General features: G+C 37.1%; 1 protein-coding gene across 3 annotated transcripts in view; it reads right to left on the bottom strand.

The window, feature by feature from the left end:
* FBN1 (fibrillin 1) overlaps positions 1 to 12,577 on the bottom strand; it is a 235,950-nt gene that overhangs the window by 120,566 nt on the left and 102,807 nt on the right. For all 3 annotated transcript variants that reach the window (XR_001830020.2, XM_017545034.2, XM_017545044.2), the window contains exons 7-8: positions 4,867 to 5,064; positions 1,515 to 1,640 (exon numbers count right to left, since the gene is read on the bottom strand). Coding sequence is in view for 2 of the 3 variants with exons in the window: in XM_017545034.2 (XP_017400523.1) it covers positions 1,515 to 1,640; positions 4,867 to 5,064 (324 nt within the window). In the remaining variant the exon portion in view is untranslated. The remainder of the gene's footprint in view (positions 1 to 1,514; positions 1,641 to 4,866; positions 5,065 to 12,577) is intronic.

Raw genomic sequence — 12,577 nt, 5'->3', positions numbered from 1 at the left:
AAAAAAAAAAAAAAAAAAAAAAAAAAAAAAAAAAAAAAAAAAAAAAAAGAGGTAAATTTGAGCACTGTTTTGTCTGAATGGCCTCAGGCAGGGCACTTAATACACCCAAGACACAATTCCTTAATATATAATGTTAAAGTGTAGAACTAGCTGAGTTCTTTGCCCCTTTCAGTGTCAACATTCCCTGCTTCAAACTTACATCCACAGTACAACTTCTAAAATACATTGGCCTATCAAAAGTCAACCCGCTGGTTCTTTGAAACTTAAAAAGTTTTCTTAAGAAGGCTTACTTCAGAAAGAACTATTTTTTTTCACAACTACCCCAAATAACTATGTATAACACGTTCAAGAATGCAATATCAAGTATAAATTCAGTGATGATTTATAACCTAAAAACAACTCCAACTCATAAAGGTAGTTCTATCAGAGTTAGATTATTCAGTTTCAGGGCAAGTAGATATTAAATGTCTTACATGTATATTATGAACTGCACCTTATGTGTAAAGCTGTCTTTTGCTCATCTGATATACAGTGGCAACCAACACAGTTAATTATCCGGCCCAGACAAATAACTTAGAATGAACTCACTGCTAGATTCTAGAGGAATCAATACAACAGCATCTGTTTTCAATAAAAACACATCCATCTACATGAAACCTCAAGGTGGGGTGAGTTGACAATGAAGGAAAGTCTTCTCTTCTGATCTTGATGAGAGGTGTAGCCCTGAGGATGCTGCTACACTATTGTCAGACATTACTATATATAAGTTACATGTACTCATCAAAGAAAAGAGAGTCCAATGCTGCCTACTTATTTTTTAGATGCTCCCCTCTCATGAAGAAATTATGACTGTAATTGGAAGTCAGGCCTCATTTCAGCAAATAGCAGTAGTGGTGAATATAAACACATCCTCTAAATATATTTGTCAAAGTTCCATCTATAAACTAATGCAAATATAAAAATTCATCTCAAATTACTTTTCTGTTTGACTAACATTAAAAGCTTTTCATTTGATATGCATTTATCATCCCCCAGAAAAGAAAATCATGAACATGTACTAGGAGCACAAATATAAGGGTTAATAGATCAATCTGCCTCCCCACACACAAAATCAACCTTACCTTTTAACTAGAAAACCATCGGAAGATATATTATTCTGAATGATATCTAATGACCAAATTTAAATTCATGTCTCTAGAACTATGCAAAAACATGTGTCTTGAACATTTTAAACCAACCATTGGTTCAAAAATATTTCATGTTTTTAATATTTAATTTGATTCAGATGGACCTCTTGTTTTGGGTCTATAAAAGTGGAAAAAGCTGCGGGGTTTTTCTGGCCCAACAGCACAAAGGCATATTATTACTGTTAAAAATATTACATTTACACATTTACAGGGACGACAAAGACAGAAGGATTTAGGAATAATTTGCAAACAAGCTTCTTACTAATGTTGAGTTGTGTCTGCCCCCATTACACCCCCACAAAAACTGCAAAGCATGAGATTTCTTACCTTCACATTTTTGTGACACTTCATTAAATTTGTGTCCAGCAGGGCATTTGCACTCAAAAGACCCAACAGTATTAATGCAATTTCCTCCTTGACAGAGCCCGGGGATGGCCTGGCATTCATCCACATCTGTCAGATTGCAGGAGACAGAGAGAGAAAAACAAACTCATATAAAATTCATTGCAAATAAAATGTGATGTTTGTCCACAATTATATCGATGAGTTATCTGCCCATCACAATATTTGGAATATGATTAGAGGAACTATTTCTCACAATCGCATTATGTAAAATACACAGTATGATTAATGATGTTCTATAAGAAGTCACAAGTATTTCTGTTTTCCCACCTTCCATGTTTCCTAATACAGAGGAGAGTGTTCGTACTAACTTTTGTGGGTTTTATCATACATGCGGCAAAGTAGAAGGATCCATTTAACAGGCCGTTATTCACGGCCTCATTTTTATCTCCAGATTGGTAGTAATGATCAGAGTTATCCAAGAAATCTTGCAAATCAAAATGCAACACATTTCTACAATGAAACTATCTTTAAGAGTTATACTGAATGATTTAGTTAAAACAGAATTTATTGAAGGTCACTCAGACTACATGAGACAGCTAATGTTTTTACACAAATGAAGTGGAAAATGTTCACTTCGCATTCTGGAAAAGCGTCTTGCACAGTAAAAATTAAACAACTCAGAAAATTAGGCCAAGAAGTGAGAGAGATCATTAGGTGAGTGTGCAGTTTCAGCTGCAGACTTACCTTGCTGGCAGAGTGGCTGCCAGAAGGCACCTTTGTAAAGGTCAGTGAGATCATGTCTTTCCCTAGCTCAACGCGCATGTCCTTCCCTAGCTACGTCCCAGGAACTTCTACATGACTCCTCTGCTCTTTTACCCATTTTCCACCCTCCTACCTCTGTCACTCCTCTACCACCACAATGGATTCCTCAAATATGCCAAGGATGCACCTGCCACAGAGCTCTGTAATGGCTGCCCCTCTGCCTGGAATATTCTTCCTCCAGAGAGCTGCAAGGCCCACGCTGTCTGATCCTCCAGGCCTCTGCTCCAAAGCCACTTTAGGCGCCAGCCCTTCCCTTGATAGTCCAACAGCAACACCTGGCCCCTGGCTCTAATCATCCTTCTTTCCCTGTTTGGTTTTTTTTTTTTATTAGAGGACTAACCACCCACTGACCTAATAGGTGCCTGTTTGTTTTGTTAAACAAATTGATTGTCTTTAACATAAGCTTCCAGAAAACAGGGACTTTGTCCATTTCCTTCACTGTTATATAACAGCACCTAAAGAATGACTTGGGGTCTTATGTGTAAGCCCAAATGTTAACCTTCCAGGAGCAAAATTAGTCATCTCAGGCTCAGTACCTTCTGTTATAAAGACTGTAAAAGTACACATATATTCTCTCCATCTCTTTGTTCAGAACACAGAAAAGTCTGATTTAATAAAGAATCCCCAAGGAAACAATCTAATGTATTCTTTTTGAAACCTGGAAGCCTCATGTGCTCTTTAGTTTCACTCTTCATTGAGTAAAGAAGAAAAGCGATTGCTGTTTATAAGATCTCAACCTGTGTTCTTGGGAAAAGTCAGCATGCAGTAAAAGGGATATTAAAGAAACAACACTTTAGTTTATTATAAAAGTATCACTTACTGTTTCAAATAAAATGTCTTAACCACAAATAAATGATTAGATGTGGAAAATCATTAGATTATGTCTTCTAGATGATTTCAGTTATGTCTTAGACCAGAATTTTCCATTCTCTTGATATGTTGAATGTATTTATTAAATGGTTTTAAAAATCAAGATTTTTACATATAGGTAGAACTAGCTGTCTTGTTGATCACGATTTTTGGCCAAAAGAAAATACAGATGAGGCAATTCTCCACTGGCTGGATACTCCAGGACTGAAGACAGAATAAGCTCCTTTACGAACCCGTTTGCCCACAACCCCTCACATCTGACCCAAGGACTGCAAACGCCAGCAAGGAGTGAGAGCTACAACCTGGTGGCAGAATCGCTTAGAAAAAAAACACAACCAAACGAGAATTTCACTCTCAACATGGCAATATAACTGTCATTGTGATCCTATAGGATTTCAAAACTTTCCGTATAAAAAACTTTTTTTCCCTTGGATTTTAGATAGCAGAGTTAGGAAGTCTAGCTCTCTGGTCACTGTCAATGAGTTCATGGGTATTGGCTAACTTTGTAATCCCAAGACCAGCAAATTCTTCAAAATTCACTGGGGCTTTCTAAAAATGGGAAAAATAAGAAGGCACCAAAGAACAACTAAACTTTAAATTTTATAAAATACTACAATCCATCTCTTGATTAATTCTAGAGTTTCAAAGTGACTTATTTCTTCTCCTGACATTCAGAGGGATACATTTAAGGGCATCCAAAGGAGCTGTATGTTGTACATGGGAGCTGGAAGCCAGAAATGACAATATCAGAAGTGGAATTTACCGAAGTGGAATTTAATGGCGACCCACAGAACTGTGTGACTAAGCTCAAGTTCTGTTTTATTACATATTACCCTTAGAATTAACATAAAACAAAGGCAAAGTTTTATCTATTTGCTTCAGAAAAGTGAATCCTGAATTTTCTGAAAATATTGCAACTTGCTATAAAAAGCCCTGAGGCTGTCTAAAGGAAACAGATATAGCCTCAGAGCTTTCAGTCCCATCAGTTTAGTGTGGAGCTGCCTCTGTTCACTTCCTCCTGTTTCCTGCCAGACATCCAGACAATAAAAGAATTTGTACAGCTGGAAGAACAGGAGTAAAAGCCAAAAACAGAGTAAGGGCTTCTACGGGAGGCAGGAGAAGCAGCTAGCAGGCGACATCTGGGGATATTTAAAACTGTGAAACAAATCCTAATTTATTTCGGACTTGTAAAATATGCAAAATGTAGCATGTAAAATGTCAAGAGAAGCAATTTTCTTCAGGTCAATTAAGCCAACCCATGAGACAGAGGAACTCTAACAGCTTCAAATGAAGAAAAACATAAACTACCTTGCTCACAAATCTTGCTTTGTGTTTCTACAAAGCATTGCCATAATGCACAGCATTGCTGTAAACAGAATCACACCGCCCCGGGAGTCAGAGGTACATGCAAACACCTCTGGGGTCAGAGAGGGGGAAGTGTTGGCAGGAAAACATCCAGTAAGACTTCAGCTGCTCTCTCGAGAGCCACGTTCCTAATGCCTTAGTTGGATATCATGCAGTCAGCGAAATTGTGAAGTTATGTAGCTGACACTACTTTTCCATTCTCTTCAACTTCATTGGAGAATGGCTCTCCAGAGCAAATAAGATTAATCCATTAATAACTCCATCAGCCTGGGTTTACCTTGACAAGCTCCCGTGCGGATATTTGGAATAAAGCCACGGCGGCAGGGGTGAGGCTGGGCAGGACACATCTCACAGGGGTGGCCCCAGGCTCGGCCGACTGTGGCACAGCAGAGCGTTTTTGTGCAGACAATCCCGCTGAGTTGTCCCTGGCACATCTGGTTGCTGACCACAGTAAAACATGGGCCTGTCCTGTAATCTGAAAATAAAGAATAAAAATCTGATGAAAATCCAGAAAAGCAGGAACCATCATGCAGAGGAACAGCTGTGCCCCTTCTTGCTTGATTCCAAATTGAGAAATGAATTTCAGGGATAGAATCACGCATCACTGCTTCTGTGCAAGGCCTTGGATAGACCATTCTACTTCTGAATCAAATTTCCTAACCTACAAAATGGGGATGAAAACATCAGTTTTTATCCACTTTGAAAACAGCATTGTGAAGATTAGATGAGCTCATGGAAAACTCTTTACAACTGTGATTTGCTCTACAAATTTAACATAGTAATATTATTATTCACTCATTACTTAAGAAAATATATCGGTGCCTGCACTTGATCAGCCCCTATGCCTGACACAGATGCTTCAGTGACTAAAAGATGCCAAATCCCTGCCCTCACAGAGCTTCCAGTCTATTGTTATTTAGGGCTGAGAAAGCAAAGAATTTTGAAGCTTGCAGTGAGGCAAGTCGTGGCACCTTCTTCCTGGGAGTTCCTTCAACAAAAGAAATGGTTATCTGTTTTACTTTTTTATATTTTTTTGAGTTGGGATCCTCTTATTTCAAATACAAAACAAGTAAACAAACAAGAATTTAAAAGTTTGTCCATGCAAAACACATTAGGTATTTAATATAAAGAGTGAGGACACTGGTCTGAAATCATTGTAACCCCTAGGCAAAAGCACCATCTTAAAGCAAAACAGGGATAAGCTAAGGCCACAAGAGAATTTCCAATCAGAGCAGTCCTACCACCAGTTAAAAGATCGGCCTCTTTTTTTCCGCCCCCCTCTACAGAGAGAAAGCCAACAACAAACAAGAAAGATAAAGATGTGGTGGGCACAGAGGACCAAAAGCCAGGCTGTCCTCACAGGCTGTGAGAGAAATCAGGGCCACAATACCCATTTCTGTGGATCTACCATGGCCTTGACAATTAAGGGAGGCTGGGCTGGGGTGGGACTCATGGGCTCCTATCCACGACCAGACATTTGCATGCTTCCAGGTCATTTTCAGAAGTGTTTAGGTAGAATGGTTCCTGTGAGTCTAAAAATGGACTCAGTGACCCCAGTAAGTTCCTTTCACCCGTGAATGCAACAGTTTTATGAAAATCACTGGCTGTGCTAATGAAACTACTGGGATGTTTTCATTATTTTCTTCTTTCCTTAAGTAGCTCACAGGACACAGCAAACATGCTATTTGCTAAAGAAAAAAGGAAAACTTTTCATTACAGTACCAGCAAGCGTGAACATTGTGGATTGTAACAATGTTTTGGCAATAGCTGAATCTTATCTGCTGGCATCCCTCTATCCTGTGTGTTTTCCCTTGCATTCTTTTTCTTGCATCTCCACTCCAACCCCTCCCTTGGAATTTTGACTCCATCTCTAGGTGCTCTTCCTCCCTCTCCTCTGCTATCTGCAATGAACCACCTCTGCTCAATGGTGTTATGGAAACAGCACTGCTTGATGCCCATGCTGTAAGATCAACCTTCTGAACAATTCCAAAAACAAAACAAACTCCATGCCAGTCATGTATATAAAGAGGATTACCATACCCTAGCTATGGTACCACTGGAGAGACAGACAGGATGGTCTAAATGCCGAGGCCCCAGCTCCCCATCTTCCTCCCTCCATGCCAGTGTGCTGTATGTCCCACTCACAGAATGTGAGGTGATTTTAGATTTTAGTAGTCATATATTAATTTTAATGTGTATTATGAAATAGCATAAATATATCAGACTCATGATTTCACAGATACGCTTGCTAGGAGGATGATGAAAATCTTTTAATTTGATTTTAAAAAAACATTAACTAATTACTAGTACAGGTGATACGCAAACAGGCCAAAAACTGCGTGTGTGATATCTACATGCAACCAGGCTCATCTTTCCAAAAGACAAGCCTGAGACCTTTGCGTCCCTCTTCTCTGCATGATCTGGCCCCCAACTGCGACTTTCTAGACCTTTCTCCTGACACTTTCTGTTTATCATTTCTTTTTTTTAACTTTGTTTATGTACTTCTTATTCTAGAGTTTTTTTAGTTTTATATAGTCAAATTCTAGGTATATTTTAATAGTTTACATTGTATGTCAGATTTATTCAAAACCTGCTATCTTCTTCCACAGATACTGAATGCAAACAAAAATAGAAACAAATATTAAATACTGAGCTGTTGAATAAACGCCCTCATTTTGTTCTTTCGATGAAGAAAAGGTCACTCAGCACTGCAGTAATTTGTGACAAAATCTCTTTAAAATGCAAGAAGTCATCTTCACTTTTTTGGCTCAATTCTCCCAAAATACGTATAGGCATTTAACAAATACATCTTCGCTATTTGGTCTTTCCTTTCTATTTCAATATTTTATCATGTATTTTAATTCAAAAATTAATTACTTTAGACAGCTGGGAAAAGGCAGTAGCATACAAATAAATGTAATTATACCTAAAGAAATTCTTGATAACATATTGATTATATTATCATACATAAGTTTTTGTGTGTATCCATGTATGTGTTTTATTTTTTAATCACAAAATAAGGATTATACTAAAAGTATACTTTTGAATCTTGCTGGATTTTCTTCATTTAACAGTGCCAAAGCTTTTTCCCATGTAATAAACACTATTCCACAATGTGATTTTAATTGCTGCATAATTTTCTATCAAGTTATAACAGAATGTTTTCAATAACTTTCTATCATTTAAATTGCCTCTAATTCTTCATTATTACACATAACATTCAGTGTACACTACAATGAATCCTTTTCAGAATAAAAAATGTTTAATTCATTCAACAGCCAACAATATTTTTATGACTCTGTGTGTGTGTGTGTGTGTGTGTGTGTGTGTGTGTGTGTGTGTATATATATATATATACACACACTACATCTGAGACTAGAAAAATCACAGCAGTATAATCTTTTATTTAAAAAATAAATAAAACTTTATGTTAGGTAAAAAGAAAGAGAATTTAGGCTTGTTTCTTTTCTGTTAATTTACTGAGACAAGTGCAAATGCTTTAATCAAACAGATCCACGTTAGCTTGCCATTTTCAATCCTTTTAAAAAAGCATAATGCAACATGAATTTTAATTTATAATCCTCTCTTCAGCACTGCTGGGATTTGTTTTTCCACCTCGTTTTGCCAAGATACTCTATGGAATTATCTTATATATATGAGGACTGCAAAGGTTCAGGATAGATGCAAATATGGTGTTTTGTGAGTGACACCAGCAAAATCCAGACACACTACAAAATGCTAAAACAAATCTGATTCAGTTCTGTCTGATATTGATTCATAATTTCAGATGTGAATTCCTCATTGACAGATATTCATTAAAAAAAAAACCCTTAAGACTTTTCCAGGGTCAATAAATTATTCTTATTTCAGTATGAAATACATAGCATCCAGATGATAGTTGTTAATTCTGACAGCATACATTAGGCATCCCAACAGTCCACAGGGATCCAATTTATTAAGAATACTATATATTTGGCAAATACTTTAAGTATGTAGAATAGAAACTACAGACAGTACATTTCTGTGTGAGATACTTATCACTATAAACAAAGTTATTTTGGAAACAAATTAGAACTGGCTTATTTGACAGTGCAGATTAGCAAGTGGATATAAATATATCTGTAGATCTGTATTTTAAATAAAAATTGCTGATTGCAGAGGGAGAGGCATAATCTGGATGAAATAAATTTGGATCTAAAAATCTCTTGGAAGGTAAATGCTGTATTAACATGGTTTTCAAATGTCATTCCGATTTGGCGGCATGTGCTTTTTGTCCTGTACTTCATTTCGATTGCCAAGGTTATGCTGTTTTTAGTCCAATACTCCAACCGCAGAAAGAAATCTGCCCATACTCTCAATTCCTTACTAATAATCCAATTATACGCAATTATTCCCATAGCACTTACATGGTATTAAGCTAAATTTACATACTCTATTTTTTTTTTTTTTTCAGATAGTCCCAGGATTAGACAGGGAGTGTGCCTAATTCAATGCTTGTGTAACGTCTGACTCATTCCTGGCTTCGGTGTAAATCACTATTCCTAATGCAACTAAAATATAGTATTAGAAATGCTTTCTAGTTGCAAATTGCTCTACAATCACTTCCTTATAAAATCTTCATGAACTAGGGCAACAGGCCAAGTCTTTCCAAAATTAAAGTGCGATTCTAATTGTTTTTAACTGGCTTACTCCAGTGTGGCTGGTTCATGGGAAATTCTGCATCTACGTGTTCCCATTCTGAGTGGTTAGCTCAAGGATTGCTCTCCAGTCCCATTAGATTTGGCCTCAAGGCTTGGGCTCTGACCAACATGTGTCTGCAGCCTCTGATCCTCAGCTCATGCCCAGCTCTGCAGCTCAGAATGCTGTGGTCTACAGCATTATTTCACTTTCATTTGTAATCAGACTTCACCCTGAAGCAAACGCATCATTTACAGGGAAAGAAGATTCTGTGATACAATGAATTCTTGTCCCTCCTGCCTAGTCACTAAACCACAAACTGCAGGGAAGGCACAAGGATATAATTTTGGGCACTAGGCTCCAATTATTTTAAATCCTTCTTTTCATAAAAATGACAAACAAAAGAATGAGATATCAATTTATCCATGACATACGTAGAGGGTCACAGCACACTTATTTCTCCAAGGTAGGTTGGCCTGGGAAACATTAGGCTCCTAATGTGTAGGAATTTCAGAGCAACTTTCTGCGGAAGGAGTTCAGAGAACTTTTAGTCTAAGGAAAATTAAAGTTAAGAAGTTCCATTATCGTAATCAGACTCATAACTGTCATTACTTCTTCTTACTCCAATCATTTGTAAGCTTAGGACATAACAGAATCACTTGGGGAGCTTTTGCAAAATGCTGATGCCTGGGTCCCACCCTGTCCTCACCCAGTTTTCCCCATGGAACCCGATTCAGTAGATATGGCATGGGCCCAGGCATCCACATCTTGTGAAAGCTCCCCAAGGTGATTTTGCCCTCTAGGGCTCTAAGTGTGTGTGTGCGTGTGTGTGTGTGTGTGTGTGTGTGTGTATGTATTGTTTTTCTTCCTCTCTCTCTCTCTTTTCCTTTGATGAAGAATGCTCATGTTCCATGATTAATTGGAGATGTCTGCAAGATAACAACTACTTATCTGAAGATCTAACCTTAGGCAAATAAGACAGCCCATAAACTGGGATCACTGGCACTCAACATAACCCAGTATTTCTCAGCTAGGTCTGACATTCTCATCATGGCAAAATACTATTCATTTCCAGAGTGCTGCACTGATTATGAGGCACTTTATTATGTTCTTTACTAATTATATTATAGTTAATTATACTAACCACCAGCTCACCAAAGCAAACAACAAAGTCAAAATTTAGGAAGGCTAATCATCCACTACTGCAGTGTCCTAATAGTTAATAGAATTTCTATTTCCAGTCTCTTTCCTTCTAGCTTTACAAAGCACAATGATATACACAACCTCATGCCACTTTCAGGAACTCCCACATCCAGCCTCTACCCACTGTTGTAGCTTGTATCTGAGAGGAATTCAGGAGGATTCTCCAATTGGGGCCCAAATACAATACCTATTCAGCATCAGTAACACCAAAAGTCAACTCTTAATTTATTTCAGAATTGCACTATCAGAGAGACCATCTGAAATCCTTCCAGGACTCCGGATTTGATAAAATATAAAGTAGTGCACATTATCTATGAAGTTTCTTGTCAAAAATAGCCAAGGCTTAATGTAATCAAACTTCCACACCTAACTTCTAGCTGAAGGGAATATAGGAATAGAGGAACAAGGTAAATTACACCACAAAGAAACAAGCAGAAGACTCAGAATGTGTGGTATTTTCTAAGGCAATTCTCCTGAACTTTTCCAAAAGCAAATGATTTTCTCTTCACCAAAAGAAGTACAGAGATTAATAGAGTAAAAATCATAATAACCAAAACTCAAGTGGATACTGTTTCTAAAAGAGACAATTTCAGAAATCTTATGTGGACTAGATATTACATGACACTGCAGAATTGTTGTTTTTCTAGGCATGATAATGGTATTGTGGTTATATACAAGAATATCCTTAGTGCTTAGAGGTGAAGTGTCATGATACATGCAATTTAATTTTCAAATAATTCAAATTAAATAAATACGTATTTTAATTTTACATATTCTACATACACATATATACATACATATGTGTATACATACATATAGAGAGCTATTATGTATATAAAAGTGAGAACAATTATTCAATATAAGTGGAAGGTATATGTGTATATTGTATATTAGTCCTTCAACTTTAACGTAGGTTTGAAATTTTTTATAATAAAATGTCAGGGGAAAGAAATTCCTTTCAGGCCTACTTTTACTAGGCAGTGTTCCTTCTCCCATCTTATCCAAGCTACATGGCATTAAAAAAATACACAATAAGGTTTGAATATACTTTCCAATCCATGCAGTTAGATAAAATACTGCAGTCAAGATTACCTATTTAACATGGTCTATAGAGTGTTATTAAACAAGGCTGGGTGCTGTGGCTCACGCCTATAATCCCAGCACTTTGGGAGGCAAAGGCAGGCAGATTACGATGTCAAGAGATCAAGACCATCCTGGCCAACATGGTGAAACCCCGTCTCTACTAAAAAACATACAAATCAGCTGGGCGTGGTGGCACACACCTGTAGTCTCAGCTACTCAGGAGACTGAGGCAGGAGAATTGCTTGAACCCCGGAGGCAGAGGTTGCAGTGAGCCAAGACTGCGCCACTGCACTCCAGCCTGGCGCCTGGAGACACAGCAAGACTATCTCAAAAAAAAAAGAATACGACTTTTGGCAAAATTTACTAAACAATATTATGCAAAATGTTTATCTTTAAGGAGATGCATCTGAGATATGACTTAATTGTAACTAAATGTTTTCAAAAAGCTCTTTAGAAATAAACCATACAGGAATAAAAACAAAAGTATTTCTACGTTAATATTTTCCCTGATTTTTAATTTCTTCATTTCATAAGTAAAAAGTATTACCACTGTGAACCTAAATGTAAGTATTATTCAAAACTGCAGAAACAAGGTGATTTGTTGTACACTTTTTAATCTAACATGCAGACTAAGCAATTCACCAATATCCAGGCCATAGTTCTGTGGGACCCAATTATGTGTGGCAGCAAGTCAACTAAGCAAATTGTTACCACATTTTTTTCTGTTCCATGATGAAGAAAACAGTAAGAAATCTTGTTCAGAGTAAGAGAAGGTCTCATTTTAAAATAATCATTTACCTGACATTATTTGTTCCTTCACTATAAATCCTACAAATCATGACTTTCATCTTCCTGCAACGTTATCTCTAAACTACTTTTACTAGAAAAAAAGACTAGGGGAATCGGTAAAGTCAAATCATGGTTTCGGTGATATATTTACCATCAAGATTAAAAAAATCATAGAGAATACTTTAATTGTTAATGGTCTGCAAATTCCACTTTAAAGAACCAATTGGCTCTGATTT

The sequence above is a fragment of the Cebus imitator genome, unplaced genomic scaffold (genome assembly GCF_001604975.1).
Source record: "Cebus imitator isolate Cc_AM_T3 unplaced genomic scaffold, Cebus_imitator-1.0 Scaffold9, whole genome shotgun sequence".
NCBI classification, from domain to species: domain Eukaryota; kingdom Metazoa; phylum Chordata; class Mammalia; order Primates; family Cebidae; genus Cebus; species Cebus imitator.
This window is presented reverse-complemented; position numbering and strand designations above follow the sequence as displayed.